The sequence below is a fragment of the Leuciscus leuciscus genome (assembly GCF_965113295.1).
Source record: "Leuciscus leuciscus genome assembly, chromosome: 17".
Lineage (NCBI taxonomy): Eukaryota > Metazoa > Chordata > Actinopteri > Cypriniformes > Leuciscidae > Leuciscus > Leuciscus leuciscus.
Window position 1 is genome coordinate 30846390 of NC_138741.1, and position 18673 is coordinate 30865062.

The 18673-nt window shown below is 39.4% G+C and overlaps 2 protein-coding genes across 5 annotated transcripts in view; one reads left to right on the forward strand and one right to left on the reverse strand.

Annotated features, from left to right (window-relative positions):
- Positions 1–18673, reverse strand: part of LOC309479407 (b(0,+)-type amino acid transporter 1) — a 144669-nt gene that overhangs the window by 87695 nt on the left and 38301 nt on the right. For 2 of the 4 annotated variants that reach the window (XR_014199208.1, XR_014199209.1), the window contains exons 1-4: positions 9876–11907; positions 9486–9619; positions 9171–9300; positions 200–324 (exon numbers count right to left, since the gene is read on the reverse strand). Coding sequence is in view for 2 of the 4 variants with exons in the window: in XM_082143534.1 (XP_081999660.1) it covers positions 200–324; positions 9171–9300; positions 9486–9619; positions 9876–10616 (1130 nt within the window). In the remaining 2 variants the exon portion in view is untranslated. Of the gene's footprint in view, positions 1–199; positions 325–9170; positions 9301–9485; positions 9620–9875; positions 11908–18673 lie in introns of those variants that run through there. The other 2 variants (XM_082143534.1, XM_082143535.1) reach the window with 2 other exon arrangements.
- Positions 1–18673, forward strand: part of LOC309479340 (uncharacterized protein) — a gene marked incomplete at its 5' end in the record, with an annotated part of 244765 nt that overhangs the window by 72126 nt on the left and 153966 nt on the right. The gene's annotated exons all lie outside the window — the stretch shown is intronic.

Here is an 18673-nt window from a genome sequence, read left to right on the forward strand (position 1 = left end):
TCTGGGTACAGTGGTTAATAAATTAAACTAAAGAGTTTGTTGTCCTCCCATCAGGAGGTTTGTTGTCATTCCCACAGATACAGAACGACTGGGGGGAGGATAAGGAGGTTTAGTAATTTATTCATACCAACTGCTATTCCTATATTAAATCATCTTTCTCCATGGGTAATATGGTGTTATGCAAAATCAGGCACTATACCTGAAGAAGTTGACTATGGCCTGGAAGTCTCCCGGAATGAGAACAATAAGAGAAATGATTGTGTTGAAAATGAGAGCTGGAGAGGGAGTACGCCTGTGCATGTGAGCCATGGCCAGGATGTCAGGCTGAAAGAAAGGGAACACTTTTGATAATACTGTTCAAGAACAGTGGTTAGTTTAAAGGGCTAGTCCACTCAAAGATTTAAATTCTGGCATCATTTACTCACCCTCAAGTTCTTCCAAAACTGTGAATTTCTTTCTTCTGCTGAACACAAAAGAAGATATTTTGAAGAATTTCAGTAACAAAACAGTTGATGGGCCCCACTGACTTTTCACCATTCTATGGAAGTCAATGAGGCCCATCAACTGTTTGGTTACTGACATTCTTCAAAATATCATCCTTTGTGTTCAGCAGAAGAAATAAATTCATACAGATTTGGAACAACTTGAGGGTAAGTAAATTATGACAGAATTTTTGTATGAACTATCCCTTTAATTGTTTTGCATATTTGTGGTGGTGCACAGATACAAGGCTGTTCAGATGCAATAACCCAAATGAATGTAAATATACAGTACAAATATTTATTATATTTATATATTATGAATACAAAATTAATACTTTTTTTTAACAGATAAAACTGGATCATCAGCAAAAGTGGGACCATAAATTCTATCCTTGGTCTGGCTAGAAACCATATAAAACCAGTTTAGAAGGGTGACTACTTTTTCAAACCAATCATCATTTTAAAATAATAGAGGCATACATTTAAGATTTATTTATATATTTATGGGTCCAAGCTCAAAAGGTCCTGTAGCCCAGTTGTGTTTGCACTGATTTTCTTCGTCTTTGTTTATCTGCTTTAAAAGGGTGTCAGAGACCATAAATCTTGTCAGGATGGTCCCTGCATTACTACTCAGTCACACAGAAACGTTTTTTGAATTCTAACCCTGGAACCCTATCTATTCTGTCTATAAATTTGTATAGCTATTTTAGGTTTTCTGCAAAAATACTTTTCAAAAGACTCTTTGTCCGACCTTGAGTAGACATCTTTGCACAAATCAAAAGTTATCAAAAGAATTTTGATGTGTCCAATCCAATGTTGTTTTCGTCAACGATGACGATAACGAAATTATTTCGTTGACGCACCTTTTTTTTATGACGATAACGCGACGATGACTAGCTAAAAATGGTTCTAAGGTGACTAAAACATGACGAGACGTTTTCGAGTTTTCGTTGACGAGACGAGACAGAACGAAAATGATTAAAAGTCTGACGTTCACAATGCATGTCATTTCTGCCTAATTTGCGTGAAATCTGTCTGTTTTGAGCTAAAAAAAAAAAGTATCAGCAATGCTGCCGCTTCCTATCCTTGTTTTGGGTATGCCCACCCCCCGGCTGCCGCCATGCCGCGCATCAGATTCCACACAACAACAACACACCTGCGGCTGCGGCTAGTCAATCGCCACACATCTTCGATATGAGGCGCCGGACTGGACAAAAGCGAAACGAACTGCGCGAGCGAGCGACAGTGCGCGAGAGAGACCGAAAGTGCGCGAGAGAGACCGAGTGTAAGTGAGAGAGACCGGTCCGAGTGTGTCTGCGCGCGAGAGAGACCGAGTGTGTCCGAGCAGTGGGCTAATTGGTTCAAAGTAATATATAATTATTATATAACTTAGATTATAACATAAATTATTATTTAACTAATTATATAATAAAGCCACAATTGCCCAAGTAAGAATGTTTTTATTCCTGGCTTTTTTTTTTAGTAAAACAGTGATTCCACTGTTACCACTTTATCTGTGTGTAATGTTCTAGTAGCTGAAAGTTTTTTGCTGTTTAAACTGTAAACCATTCCTTTATTACTGTGATTACTGGTGAAAATAGCCAATGTGCTGAAATTTTAGAAGAGCATCAATTCATGGAAAAAATATAACTTGAAATATGGGGATAAAAGGTTTCTGACATTGAAGTAGCCTACAGCTTGGCAGCACTGCATCTCCATCAATGAGAAAGTCTAGTTTATTATGCAAAGGTTTTAAGGTTAACTGTTGTTTTATGAATTGCAACACTTGCTACAACCTGTCAAACCTAAGCCCATTTCCAATACTTTTTAACCTAAATTAATTTGTTAAAGACTACTTTTTTTTTTTTTTTTTTTACTAAAATTGACTAAAACTTGACTAAAACCTTTTTGCGTTTTCGTCGACTAAAACTTGACTAAAACCTTTTTATGTTTTCGTCGACTAAAACTTGACTAAAACTATAAAGTTTATAAGTGACTAAAATGTGACTAAAACTAAAAAGCATTTTCATCCAAAAGACTATGACTAAGACTAAAACTAAAAGGGCTGCCAAAAACAACACTGGTCCAATCGATGCAAAGATAAGTGAAATACAAAGATATTAGTGAATTAATCTGTCTGCCGTCATGCATTTTAACAAATTGATCTATATTGTACAAATTGAAGTCTAAATTTACATTTTAACCCTTAAGAGTTTGAATTCATTTGTGGTCACACTTTAGATTAGGGTCCAATTCTCACTATTGACAAACTGACATCATCTCCCCACCATCACATCCATGACATCATCTCCCCAGAGTCCTCTCTCCTTCCCTCCTCTCTCCTCCCTCCACCAGTAGCTCCGCCTATTATTCTCCATCCATCTCAGGTATGAGGGGACTGAAGCAGGGGAAAGCAGTGGGACCGGACGGTATTAGGCCTAGACTGCTGATGACCTGCTCTACACAGTTGTGTGGTATTTTCACATACCTGTTTAATCTGAGCCTGTGCTTACAGAAGGTCCCTGGGGCCTCATTTATAACTGTTGCGTATGCATAAAACAGGCCCTAAAAGAGAATACTTTCGCCACTTCCGACGCATAATTTGTGATTTATAAAAACAAACTGATGATGGGAAAATTAGCCAACCTGCACACAAACTCTGACCCATGCGTACAAACATTTTGGAGATGGAGCAGTTTGGCAACACCGATGAACTGAGGGACTGAAAGCAGAAGAAGGAAAACTAGAGGTATTTCGCATTTCATGGGAGTTCGATTGCATACAGAGAGGCCTTAAAAGCTGCTAGATCTGCTTATTTTTCAACCCAATTAGAAGAAAATAAACAAAACCCTAGGTATTTATTTGAAACAGTGGCTAAACTAACGAAAAATAAAGCTTCAAGCCCAGAAGTTTCCAAGCAGCACAGCAGTAATGACTTTATGAACTTCTTCACTTATAAGATTGATAACATCAGGGAGAAAATTATAACTATGCAACCGTCTATCAGGCAGTGCATTGTAGTGTCCCTAAAGGACAAGTTTTATTCATTCATTGCCAGGGTTGGGGAGTAACGGAATACATGTAACGGCGTTATGTAATCAGGATACAAAAATCCAGTAACTGTAATCCGTTACAGTTACGTCAAAAAACGTAATCAGATTATAGTTACATTTTGAAAAAAGAGGGAATACTTTCAGGATTACAATGGTTTCATTTAAAACTAAATAAATAAGTATTTTGGCATAGGGTGACCAGACGTCCCGAAAAATTCGGGACATTCCCGAAATCTAAACCGTTGTCCCGAATCCCGAATCTGGCCCTAATTGTCCCGAAAATTATACTAAAGCAAAATCTTGAGTAGCCTAGTTGTCTGATAAACATTAAAAAGTGTCTGCGGAGGTTGAGGCCGGCGACACTCTGGCTGCGTGGCGTGTCCGTTTTTATTTCGGCTCCCATGTTAACAGGTTAGAGCTTGCACACTGCCTGCGTGACACGCGCGTCAGGTGTATGGAACGCCAAAAGGGTCAAATTTCGCCACTAACGAAACGCCTTTCATTCTCAAAACGCCGGTGTTTACGACGAAAAGACGCCGCAAAGTACGGCGTTCTGTGGTACAAACGCTGCAAATTACGCCGTTTGCAAAGCAAACGCGCCATCATTATCGCCGTTTTTTTTTATCCAGTCAACAACGCCGTTTCTGACGCCGCAGGCCATCCATAATGCGCCGTAATTTGCGGCGCTTCTGTCTGACAAAGACGGCGTAAAAAGCGGCGTTTTGTATAATATTATAATCAGCCCCTCCCTTTTCTTCAAAGTTCAGCCCATCTAATGAAGCAAATGGAAAGACATATGTACTAGATTGTCGATCTGACTGATCGGGTTCTGTTTTTCTAACGTTGTTAGGACTAGTGTTTGGACTTTTATCGTGTCATATTTTTTATTTCTTCATTAGGCGCGTATCCCCCTTTTTCCTTTATCGTATGATTTTAGCCTCTGTTTACATTCATGTCTGTGAAATTCATTAGATTTCCCAATAAACTTACTACCTTCAATAGGGCATTGGTCTGCGTGCACGGGCAGCAGTGTCGTTTTGCTCTTAGTGAGGGGTTCGAATCCAAGGTCCGACCGTATTATTTTCTTTCCGTTTCATTTCTTTTGTATTGGTCTGTTGGTGTATGTCTTTTATATTTCGGAAGACTACCCGATAGCTGACAACTGATCGAGTAGCAGGCGGTAGGCTACTTATACGCAAACGACAGCATAAGGCTTTAGGTGTAGCAACTGTTTTACGCTCATACTTTAAGCTCATTTTAAGCTCAACTGTTTTGTAGCAACGCTTTTTAAGATCATAAAGCTCTGGACTTTTAGCAGTTCCCAGGATAGCTAAGTCCACGAAAGGAGGTAGAGCCTTCCTAAACAATTGAACTATTAAAACAAGAGATGACGCCAGCCCAAGCGAGGACCACCGCTGCTCTTGACCAAGACTGTAATATATTTCACATATAAATTATTTATTATCACGCTGCCATTGCCTTAAAATGGACATTAATATTGCTAACAGTGAATAATATATTGTGTAGCCTACTACCTGTAACGGTTCATTCTGATGTCATATAATATAACGATTAGGCTATAAGATTATATAAATATATATATATATTTTTTTTTGGTAGGCCTAACAATAAATTATTCGTTTTCTGTAGAATCAGAATCAGAATTTTTGGCGTTATTTTTAGGGGACCATTGTGGAAAAGGGGGCTAGAGATGGAAAATGTAATGGTCATTTTTTGCCAAGACTTTATTCAGTAATTTTACGGAATTTTACGTTAAATAAACGTATCACTTCATCTTAAACAACAACATGTTTATTAGATCCTATACCAACTAAACTATTGAAAGAAGTGTTACCTGTAGTGGAAGAGCCTCTCCTCAATATTATTAACTCGTCTTTATCTTTAGGTCATGTTCCAAGAACATTTAAACTGGCAGTTATAAAACCTCTAATTAAGAAACCACAATTAGATCATAATAACCTAGCAAATTATAGACCCATTTCAAATCTTCCATTTATGTCTAAAATATTAGAAAAAGTGGTGTCCGCTCAACTGGGCTCTTTCTTGCAACAAAATGATATCTATGAAAAGTTTCAGTCTGGATTCAGACCGCATCATAGCACTGAAACTGCGCTCGTTAAAATCACAAATGATTTACTTTTAGCTTCTGACCAAGGCTGTATCTCAATACTAGTTTTACTTGATCTTAGTGCTGCGTTCGATACTATAGATCACACAATACTCTTAGATCGACTACAAAATTATACTGGTGTTCAAGGACAAGCATTAAGCTGGTTCAAATCATACCTATCTGACCGCTACCATTTTGTCTATTTAAATGGAGAACAATCGATCATAACTCCAGTAAACTATGGAGTGCCGCAGGGATCTGTGTTAGGCCCTCTGTTATTCTCAATATATATGATGCCACTTGGAAAAATTATAAGGAAACATGGAATTAGTTTCCATTGTTATGCCGATGACACTCAAATATATATTTCATCACGGCCGGATGAAAACGCAAAATTTTCCAAATTGACAGAGTGTGTTAAAGATATAAAAGATTGGATGACGCGTAATTTTCTTTTATTAAATCCAGACAAGACAGAGGTAATACTTATCGGTTCAAAAAACCGCCCACAAAACCTTGCACAATACAACTTTAACATCATAGGATGTCCTGTTACTTTATCCTCTACAGTAAAAGACCTGGGTGTTATACTTGATTGCAACCTGTCTTTTGAAAATCATATTTCATATGTTACAAAAACTGCCTTTTTCCACCTTAGAAACATTGCTAAGCTATGTAATATGCTATCAGTTTCTGATGCAGAAAAGTTAGTTCATGCATTCATGACCTCGAGACTAGATTACTGTAATGCTTTATTAGCTGGTTGTCCTGCATCCTCAATAAACAAGCTACAGTTAGTCCAAAATGCCGCCGCTAGAGTTCTTACGAGATCAAGAAAATATGATCATATAACACAGATTTTATCATCATTGCATTGGTTACCTATAAAGTTCCGTATTAATTACAAGGTATTGCTACTGACTTATAAAGCCCTAAACGGCTTAGCTCCAGTCTATTTAACGGATCTTCTATCACCCTATAATCCATCGCGCTCTTTAAGATCACTAAATTCAAGGCTTTTGGTCATACCTAGGATATCCAGAACCACTAAAGGAGGAAGAGCATTTTCACATTTGGCTCCAAAACTCTGGAATAGTCTTCCTGATACTGTTCGTTGCTCAGACTCGCTCTCCCAGTTTAAAACTAGATTAAAGTCGCATCTCTTCAGCCAGGCATTCATATAATATTTTTAATCTTACAGTTCAAAATACAATCCGTGAGCCTGGGTTCTCCCAAGGTTTTTTTTTTCTCCATTAGGTCACCTGATGGAGTTTTAGGACACCATTAGGTCACTTGATGGAGTTTTTCGGTTCCTTGCCACTGTTGCCTTTGGCTTGCTCAGTTGGGGATATTTTGGGGATATTTAATTTAATTTTATCAATCAATAAATTCCACTTGAAACAAACCTTGTTGTATTATTTTAATTTAAAGGAGAACTTGGTAACTTTTTTAACTTAATAAAACTGTCTAGAAATCATTTGGATGGTTAAACAACCTGTTCTGGTGATATTGGTGACTTTCCCCGCTCCCCCCAGCGTTCCCAGGCGGAAAACCAACCTTGCAACTTGCAACACTACCGTCCCGGCAAGTTAGAAATGGGAAGTCTCGTGAGAAGCGAGAACTAGAACGAGAACGAGCGCGAAACACAAATTGCTTTACGGCAATTCGACATAAACACACACGCATGTATGATGTATTACCAGATTACCCACCTCGGTAGACATAGCTCCACACGATACAGTTGGCTTGCTCCGATCAAAACAAACGCACATGAGCAGCGGTAGAGAGGGGGAGGAGGCCGCCGCAAGTCAGTTTTTTACGACTGTGTTGTGAAATATACGCCCCCCCACAGCTGTAGGAGGAGCTCGTGGGGAAAACATGCGACGACAAAAGGGAAGATCAGCGAAGAAGTGACAAGAGTTCGCTAGAGTTACCGAGTTCTCCTTTAATACTGTGAAGCTGCTTTGATACAATCTGTATTGTGAAAAGCGCTATACAAATATACTTGACTTACTGCAATGCTTTTCTGGCTGGACTTCCATCATGTGCAACTAAACCGATTCAGAATGCTGCAGCTCGTCTTGTCTTCAACGAGCCAAAAAGGGCCCACGTCACTCCTCTGTTCATCTCTCTGCACTGGCTACCACTCGCTGCTCGCATCAAGTTCAAGGCATTGACGCTTGCTTAAAGATCTACCACAGGCCCAGCTCCCTCCTACTTTCACTCACTCCTACGAGTCAACGTCCCTACCAGAAGCCTACGATCGGTCAACGAGCGATGGCTCGTGGTTCCATCACAGAGAGCCACAAAATCACTATCCAGAACATTCTCATTCACGGTTCCATGCTGGTGGAATGCTCTCCCCACCCTCATCCGGAATGCAGAATCCCTGACAACATTCAAAAGACAGCTGAAAACCCATCTCTTCTGTGAGCCTTTATAATAAAAAATAATAAAAAATAAAAAATATCTTTCCTTTTCCTTTAATCTTCGCTTATCGGGCTTATGCTGCTCTGAACAATGCCTGAACTTCGTATTTTGAGCACTTCCTGCATTGTTTTTGCTTCTTCATGGTGACTCGCTTAATTTATTCCTAAATTGTAAGTCGCTTTGGACAAAAGCGTCTGCTTAATGACTAAATGTAAATGTAATGTAAATGTTCTCAGTGCATTTCATAATTACCTTTGATTTTCAAAGCGCTTACAGACAGAACAGTCCCTGAAGACGAAAAAGGTGAATGTCATGTTGCAAGGCGCCCTTATATACTCCCAGGTTGCACGGTAATGATTCATGGGCTGTCGATGGTCAATAGGATTGCCGTGATTTGTAATTTCAGACACCTGTCATGCCTGAAACGTTCCCCAAAGCATCAATCGATGCAGTGCGAGTTCCCTTTCGAAAGGGACGTACTACGTGTTTAGTCTATAGGTATGCGTGTTTGAATGCAAACCTATAGACTAAACACGTAATACGCGTGTGCACGGCGTCAGCGTTTTCACAGATTCGCGTTTTTGAAGTTTACGCAGAGATGATAGAGTTTTTCCATCTTTTATCCATCTTGGAACCTATTTCAAGGTTTACGTTCTCGAGCCACCAGGCACTGTTGTTGTTGTGCAAATGAGCAGGCCGGAGCGCATTAAGAGTTTTCTGTTAGAACGGTGTCGTGTTAGCGCCCCCTAAGTTAATAACTAATGATCTTTGCAACGGAAGTGAATCAGTCAAAACTAACTTTAGCTGGACAATAACTTTATTCTAGAGCTGCTGCTTTGAAACAATTTATATTGTTAAAAGCGCTAAATAAATGAAGGTGACTTGACTTGACTTGATTAAAAGGCAGTTTATCAATAATCAAAGCTTATTTGTCCCACTTTTCCTGAAACCACCCTAATATTTGTGATTATTGAAATATAATATAAAGTGTGATTTACAAATTCTGCATTACACTCAAACTACTGATTTGATTCCCATTTTGTTTTCAGTTATTTCAAAGGCAATTTTTCTTACCATGTGTCCCTCTCTTGCTGCTACGTAACACACTCGTCCTCCACTGAAAAAAGATCCATTCAGAGAACCAAAGGCTGAGAGTGCTGCAGCAACGGACATCACCCAGCCCCACCCACCTAATACTTTATTCCTTTCACAAAAAAAAAACAAATAAATGCGTACACATCATAAAACAAAAATACTTGTACCAACATGAATATCAAGATCATGTAAAATAATAATACACTATAGCATTTTATAGGATTGACTACATCACACTAAATCACTCAATTCTAATATCTAAACAGATATATTGTATAGCACTCAGAACCTTACCCCCATGTGACAGCTACTGCGCTGGATGATATCATCTCCGTGGTTGTCATAACAACCAGATAACTGACATTGACTAGTAGGTATAGAATCGTTACCATGGGAACAGCAATCATCAGTGCCCTTGGCAAGTTCACCTGAAAGACAAAATCACTTTATAAATGAGGCTATTATAGTGATACATCATACAATTTTGCAGTTTTATGTGACAAATCTGCATTTATCACCTTAATCATGTAATGAAATTATCTTACTTGACTTTATTACTTCATTTCTTCTTGTATGTGAATACTGTCAAAATCATGACATTGCAGAAGACTAAATCACTCAATTATAGTCACTCAGTTACATCACATCAGTAGTCACATCACATACAAACTCAGTTAATCTCACCTCCGGTCTTTTCACCTCCTCTGTAACATTGTTTATGTTGTACCACCCAGAATATGACCACAGGCACTGATATAGTGCCATTCCAACGGTACTAATGCCAAGCTTTGTGTCTGCAAAGGCACTTTCTAGACTGCAGAGGCTTCCATAGTTTCCCTGTACGAGTGATGCTATTCCTCCAATGACTATTATCAATAGACCTACAAACTTGGCCACCATAAAGACCACCTGAGTAGCCATAGTAAAACGTACATTTAGCATGTTGATAGTTGCAACCACCAAGACACATGCTGCTGCAATACACTTTACCACCAGCATGGGTGGTGTACAGCCTGTGTAAAATGGTGCCACAGCATACTTAGCGAAGCTCAGAGAACCAGCTATAATCCCAAATGGCTTAATCAGAAACATGGTTGCAAAGGCCACAAAAAATGCAGGACAAGGTCCATAAATTCGCAGTATATAGATATAGTCGCCCCCTGATTCTCTGATAATGGTGCCCATCTCAGCATATGACAAAGCAGTACACATACATACTATACCACACACTGCCCAGACGATCAAGCTTGCCCCTGAACTCCCAACGTACACCAGTACAAACTGTGGAGACATAAAAATTCCTGAACCTATCATGATGCCTGCAACCAAAGATACAGCACTGGTGAGCCCCAACTCCCGTCTTAGAGTCAGCTTTTCGTTTTCTACAGTTTTCATTGTGCTGAAACGTAAAAAGAAAACTGTCATGTTCCAGATCTCTGATTCTGAAGATGATGAAATGAAGAAACATGAAGAAACAAAAATGCTTCAACAAGATCAAAGTTCTTGTTTAATATTAACTACACTGGCAGCTAAAGGTCTCATGGCTTCACAATACATTTGATTTACAAAAATATATATGTGTGGATATATATATATATATATGCTGCCTGATAAATAACATTGTGTAACCTCTGCAATCTGTTGTGTCAGTGCACACAGTTTTTAGAATTTTACGTGATAATTCAGCAGGGTGTACATTTAGACAACTCTAGACTAGACAACAAGACAACACATTTAACATAATTCTGTTGTAGGACAGTTCAACTGCTGTGAAATAAATCATCAAGCAACAGATCTATCTAATCATTTCTGCAAGATTGCATCACACTGAAATAGGTGTTTCAGGAGTGATCTGAATAAAGATAGATACATGCTTCATGAATTTATTTGATCAGTATTTAATTTTTTTATTATTTTATTATTATTATTTTCTTCACAATTTACAATAATGTCTTCTTCTGATATATGAATAATGTGTTCAAGAATGGCATTTGTCTATTTCAATTATTTAAACAATATATTTTGTCACTGATTGCAACAATTGAATAATTTTTGGCACATAGATTAGAGGTAACAAATGTATGGTTCATTCTATAAATGGGGCACGTTTCATATTAACAGAAAAGTCCAAAAGCATTATGGTTTCTCAATAAAATTATTATTGGTTTCAGTTTACATATATATATTTTTTTATACATATTTCATCAGTGTAACATCTAATTGTCAATTGTGATATCACAAGGGTAAGGATGTTTTCCTGGTGAGCTTGACTGTAGAATGTGATTTATTTATTTATTTTTTATTACAATGACAGCTAAGTTACTTACATGTGAAGATCACTATGTTTCATCTTGGCTTTATCCATGGCGGTAACAAGCTTCCTTAGTATCAGGCATGTTTGATTATTAGGGCAACATCTAAAATGTGCAGTGGAACCACTGGATTAATCTTGATTCACACAGCTATCTAAATGGACATTCTATAGACGTTATGGTTTTTATACTGTACAAACTGTATATTTTATACCCTTACACTAACCCTACCCCTAAATCTGCCCATCACAGAAAACTTTCTGCATTTTTACATTTTTAAAAAACCTTTAATTACTTCATTTTTCTACCATATTTACAAATGAGGACATCCCTGAAGGGAGGTTTTTGGAGATTTTGGTGACTTCTGGGTACAAATTTGTCCCTAAAACATAGTTAAGTAGGCACACACACACACACACACGTTGGGTTATGGGGACATTCCATAGACATGACTGTCTCCTAAACCTTCCCATCACAGAAAACTATCTGCATTTTTACATTTCAAAAAACACAATTTTGTATGATTTATAAGCTTATCACAATCTTATTTATCATATTACAATCTTTGTGGGGATATAACATAGGGTATAACTGAACCACACACAGTACACAGTCTCAGAAGGTTAAAATAAAAACGAATCTATTGCAAATAATTAATTATCCTCAGAGGACACAGTTACACAGTATATGGCCATGACAACTATGTCATCCAAGAGTTGGCTCAGCAGGGTAACATAGTTGACAATTTAACCATTTTGATGTTTCAACGGTAGGTCTTGAATGGCCAACCATCTGGTTTTCTTGATCAGTTAACCACAAATTTGAATATATAACAACATAGTTGATATAGCAAATCAAAATAATGCAATATACCTAATCAATATACTCCTTGATGATAGGTTATTGTAGATAACCAATCTACTGTAGCGAATGAGACCAAATCAGACACAATTGTTGGTACATGTACCATAAAAACTTTCAAACTTCTCTGGGATCCCATCCCCCAAACCAGCCAAGATGGTCCTTGTTGTCATGACCACGATCCGATAAGGTTTTATGGGTGTTAAAGGAATGTGGCCAAATGCAAGAGAGAGAGACCATGGCAAGACAGAAACACTCTGCAAAACAGACTCTCCTGCATTCATTTAGTGATGAATTGACTAACATAAAATTAACATTTACATTTAGTCATTTTTTAGTCACATGCATTCCAGGACATTTTGAGAAAGATTTACTGTCGTGTGTTGTGTTTTGTGTCTTGTAATAATTCTGTTGATACTATGATCTCTTTGATACTATGTAGTTATTACAGGACCAACAATCAGTGTACCCCACTTATACGATGTTTGGTCTCGATAAATTGGTACTTTGAAGATCGAAATGATTGGGTACATGATATGCCAATAGCTGTGCAACACATTAGTATTACTAAGAATCTCCCTTAGTAGTGTCATTAAACACCAATCCAGCATGCCAGTCCGAGTGAGCATGCTTAAGACAAAGGCTTGTAAATCCTGGTGACAGAGGAAACTCCCGCCAGAAATTCTACCCTCCTCATTGGGTGGACCAGCCCGCATAGGGCTGTCCTTTGTCAAGCTTTAAAAGTCACTGACCACAAGATCCGCCCTTTTAGCTCTTGTCCTCGGACCTAAACTGCAGCTCCAAGTGAATCCTGTGGGAGGGGGGGGGGGGGTGGACCCCCCTTTCCCCCCCACTGGGCCCTGCAGGCCGAGTCAGACTGCCTTCCTTAAATCCAGCCAAGAAGGAAACGGACAACTCTTGCCTTCAGTGGTGGACAGTAACGAAGTAAATGTAATTCGTTACTGTACTTAAGTAGCTTTTTTGCGTATCTGTACTTTACTGAAGTATTTCAATTTGGGAAGACTTTTACTTTAACTCCACTACATTTCAAAGTCAAATATCTTACTTTTTACTCTACTACATTTTCAAAATCAGTCGTTCCTTTTTATTTATGAGTGGATAAAAACTTAACTGGTAATTATCGGTAAATACTGACGCATAATGAACATTGCTTATTACGTTGACACTAAAATTACTTGCATATAATAGCATTTTTTTTTTCTGGGGAGTAGCAGAAACACTGCATTAATACGTTTTGGTGTTTAATTTGGGAGGGAAATTGTGTGTGTGTGTGTGTGTGTGTGTGTGTGTGTGTGTATTTATTTAATGGCATTGTGCAGATTTATGTGAATGTATCATAACATTAGGATGTTTATAATTATGACCATATACGCTCGTGAAAAATATATACAGTAAATACTGTAAATGTATTATACCTTATGGAAACAGTCCCCTTCCGTCCAAAATTAAACACACAAAAAATATTCAATTCAATTCAATTCAATTCAATTCAATTCAATTCAAAAATAAATAATATATATATATACATATATATATATATATATATATATATATATATATATATATATATATATATATATATATATATATATATATATATAGACTAATTAATGTCATTTTATTAATAGATTGATGTGCCAGGAGTGACATTAGAGTCTTCACGTAGACTGAGTTAAGCAAGAGTCTTGTGACAAAAATTATAATAGGACATTATAGCCATACAAAAATCATAGTACTTGGATACTTAAGTACATTTGAAGGCAAATACTTTTGTACTTTTACTCAAGTGAATGTTTAAAGGCAGCACTTCTACTTTTACTTGAGTAATATTTTACCTTGAGTATCTTTACTTTAACTCAAGTACATGGTATGTGTACTTCGTCCACCACTGCTTGCCTTAAGGGTGCCGTGTGTTCCAGCATGGCCTCAACAGGCCCAGGGCAGGAGGCTTCGAAGCATCCAGGACATGTGCTCACTCCAGCATCAAGGACAACCTCAGGAGTTCAGTGACTTCATTCAACACGGACGAAGTCCCTCGCAACTCTCACCATGTGCTCTTTGTGTCCTGCCGGCCCAGAGTGTGTAGGCCACTATCTGCACTCCAGCCATGGGAACAGCGACAATACAAGTTCATCCTATCTCCTTCATCCAACGGAGAAGAAAGGATTGCAACTCACACAGTGACGTTTGACACTCAAGGACCCAACGACAAATTCAATCTTCAACCACTTCAAGAATTGACCATGCAAGTATAAATTTCAAGAGATGCTCTGAAATAAGCTGATGGTTCTTTCCATACTAAAATAGATCTTGCTCCAGAATTCTATTTCCTGCTTCTGGTTCCATAACACTCACCACTTTACCTATACATGTATGGATGAATGAATGAATGTATGTATATATGTTTGTTTGTTTAGTTCAGTTATGTTTGTGATTTATTTAATCAAACTTTTGCACAATTATGAATTTGATTTCTGATCCTCTGTCTGCATACAAAGTCCCTTTTACGATTTTGATCTTGTTACAGTATGCTCTAATTGCTGTTCATGCTAAGGAATAATTATCTTTCAGTGACCATGAAAGATACACTTTTCTTAGAATAAACGAATAATCGAAGAGTTCTTTGGAACTGATTAATTGATTGTAATATTAATTGGCTTACCTCAAAGTTAATCTAATTAACTGACCCAAATATTAATAATTAATCATAATTAGTAATTATGGGTTATTATTAATATTTCCCCTTTGAGCTAATATCTTTACACTACAATAATCTACATGCTGGTCGCATGGTGTTGTAAAAAAAAAAATCAATTAGTGTTGTCACGATACCAAAATTATTGTTTCGATACCGATACCAAGTCAAGTATTGCGATTTCGATACTTTTCCTGAAAAGGGAGAAACACTCTCAAATATCATTGCTGTGCTTTATTTTAAAACCGGGACAACATTCTAATCATATAACACACTAATAAATGAACATATGAACAGCAGATATATTAATCATTTGAACAAAATATGAAATATAAAAATATAAAAAATAAATTAGAGCAATGACATTCAAGGTAAAAAAAATTATAAATTTAGCAGCATTATCTTTTAGATGACTAAAAATCGACTGAAATATGTTGAAATAATATTTGTATAAGCAACGTATTAAACTGCAAATTAACATTTATATTTCTTATATAAACAAAAGACCTATGTTACAGACATATGGAAGACAACATTTCGTTGACTAGTTTTGGATAGATTATAAATTTTTACTGTAAAATATTTGCCACCTCAAATAAGCTTTTGTTTGCCAATTTTTGCTCATATGTTAAATATAGTATGTTTTGTCAAAAATAAAGTAATCAAATAATATGTTATTATGTGTTTGTTCCAATGTAATTAAGTAATGAATCCTTAACTTTGAAATATGTATGATAAAATGTATACTTTAGTTTTTACAAAGAAAGATTGCACTTGAATTGTTGTTGTAATTGTAACCTTTTTAATAAAAAAAATATATTTACAAGGTAGCTGTAAACTTTTCTTTAAATAATTTTTATTGTGTTTTATTAGTGACAAATTTGGGGAGAGGATACATATTCCAAAACTGAAAATACAGTATGAGAATTAACTGCACAATTACTAGACATGGAAAAATAAAATGAGATGCTTCCAACTGTGAACCAATTTGGTAGAATATATATATATATATATATATATATATATATATATATATATATATATATATATATATATATATATGTGGCTCAGTGACACACCTGAATGAATGGCTCATTAAGTATGCGGGCCCCATTGTCTCCTCAGGTGTGAACCACTAAATATGCATGATCGTTGACGCCCACTCGCATATGGCCTTTCCAAACATAAAGTGTCTTGCAAAATTTAAATCAATGTATTGTTTTATGTGAATAATTAGGCAGGATGATTTTCACATCATTTTGAAGAAAAAACTCTAGGCGACAAAATGCATTATTCAGAAGTCTTATTGACACATATTTAGTATGTGTTTTGTGGCCTTATTTCAGAAACTTTAGTTTTTAGTTTTTTCAATAACCATGCATAAACATTATTCTCTCAAAAATACAAACATGTACATACATGTTGCTCACATATTATGATAGCCCTGTTTGTGCTAAATAGTGTCACGATCCACACACAAATGAAACAGGTAGATCCAATAGCAGTATATTTATTGGGGAAATCCATAATCATACATCCAGTTCAGGCAATAGGTCGTAATCCATAAGGCAATCCAAATACAAGAACACACAGGGTATCAGAAGTGGCGTGATAAACAACAAGGACTCCGTAACAAACACTAAACAGGCAGGGTATATATAACAGAACTAACAATGATAATGGGGAACAGCTGAGTGCAATGATGATGGGGAACAGCTGAGTGCAATGATACAGTGATGGGTACAGACAAGGATTGTGGGGAATGCAGTTCGAGAATGTGACAGACACCGTGGGGAAGGAGGACATCTAGTGGTGACCCAGGGAACACAAACCAGACACTGTGACATAACCCCCCCCCCCCTCTACGGAGCGGCTACCAGACGCTCCAAGACGTGACAGACAAAACAGAAGTTCAGGCGGGAGGTGGACTGGTGGAGGATCAGGGGGAGGGATGGGGGGCCAGGTCCATGGAGGGAAACGGGGACAGGGAGTGACAGTCCATCTGGCAGCCAGGGCGGAGACGACAGTTCATCGGGCGGCCAGGGCGGAGACTCTCCCTCGGGCGCCCAGGGCGGAGCGGACAGTCCATCTGGCGGCCAGGGTGGAGACTTTCCCTCAGGCGGCCAGGGCGGAGCGGCCAGTTTATCGGGCGGCCAGGGCGGAGACGACCCCTCGGGCGGCCAGGGCAGAGCGGACAGTCCATCTGGCGGCCAGGGTGGAGACTTTCCCTCGGGCGGCCAGGGCGGAGACTTTCCCTCGGGCGGCCAGGGCGGAGACTTTCCCTCGGGCGGCCAGGGCGGAGACTTTCCCTCGGGCGGCCAGGGCGGAGACTTTCCCTCGGGCGGCCAGGGCGGAGACTTTCCCTCGGGCGGCCAGGGCGGAGACGACCCCTCGGGCGGCCAGGGCGGAGGCTCAGGAACAGACACCACCGGCTCAGGCTCAGGAACAGACACCACCGGCTCAGGCTCAGGAACAGACCCCACCGGCTCAGGCTCAGGAACAGACCCCACCGGCTCAGGCTCAGGAACAGACACAGGCTCGACGGCGGCCATCTTGTCAGGGGAAACAGGCTCGGCAGGCGTGACGTGAACAAGCTCGGTGGCGGCCATCTTGTCCAAAGACACAGGCTCGGCAGGTGTGACGTGAACAGGCTCGGCGGAGGCCATCTTGTCCGAAGACACAGGCTCAGGAACAGTCTCTGGATCGGCAGACGTCCTGTGCTTCCTCCACGCCTGCAGTACCGCCACTGCATAAAAAAGGAAGACCACTCTCTTGGCTGTGGCAGGACTGATGGTGGGCGACTCCGAGACGTTCTCAGGGATGACAGCGGGCTGCTCGAAGGGGACGGCCTCCGGGACGACAGCGGGCTGCTCGGAGGGGACGGCCTCCGGGACGACAGCGGGCTGCTCGGAGGGGACGGCCTCCGGGACGACAGCGGGCTGTTCGGGGACGGCCTCCTGGACGATAGTCTCGGCGGAACGAGACTCTGTAACAGTAGTAGTAGCCTTTATTGTCACATAGTCACAAGTACCAGTGAAATTAGCCATCAACCTGTCCATACAAACATACATACAATATGACAAGGGGGTAGACAGAACAGGAAGACAGAGCATTGAGGAAAAAAATACAGCATAACATGAGGAGAGGTGAGGAGAAAAAAGGCAACCCCCAGACTATGCTCCTGTAAGGAGTACAGTCTGGGAACAGTAAAAAACACCTCAGCAACATTAGAGACTCTGGCCTGGCGGTCTGGGGAATTGATAGCGCTGAGACCCGTAAAATTCCCAGGCTACCGGCTGTTCGGACAGATGCCAGCGACCAATCGGCCAGCTTGGACACCAGTCCACTCCACCCTCGGTTGGGTCCAATGGAGGCAGCCGTGCTGGCTGATGGTTCGGTCCGCGGAGGGTCTCGCTTTGCGGCCGACGGAGACACTGGCTCGGCGGTGGCCATCTTCTCCGGAGACACAGGTGCAGGGTTCGCCCTCCCGTCAGGAAACGCCGATGTGGACTCAGTCATCCTGGGAGAAAAAACAAACCGGTCTGACGTAATCCACCGGCTACGTCTCTGCAGATAATTAGTGAACCCCCAGA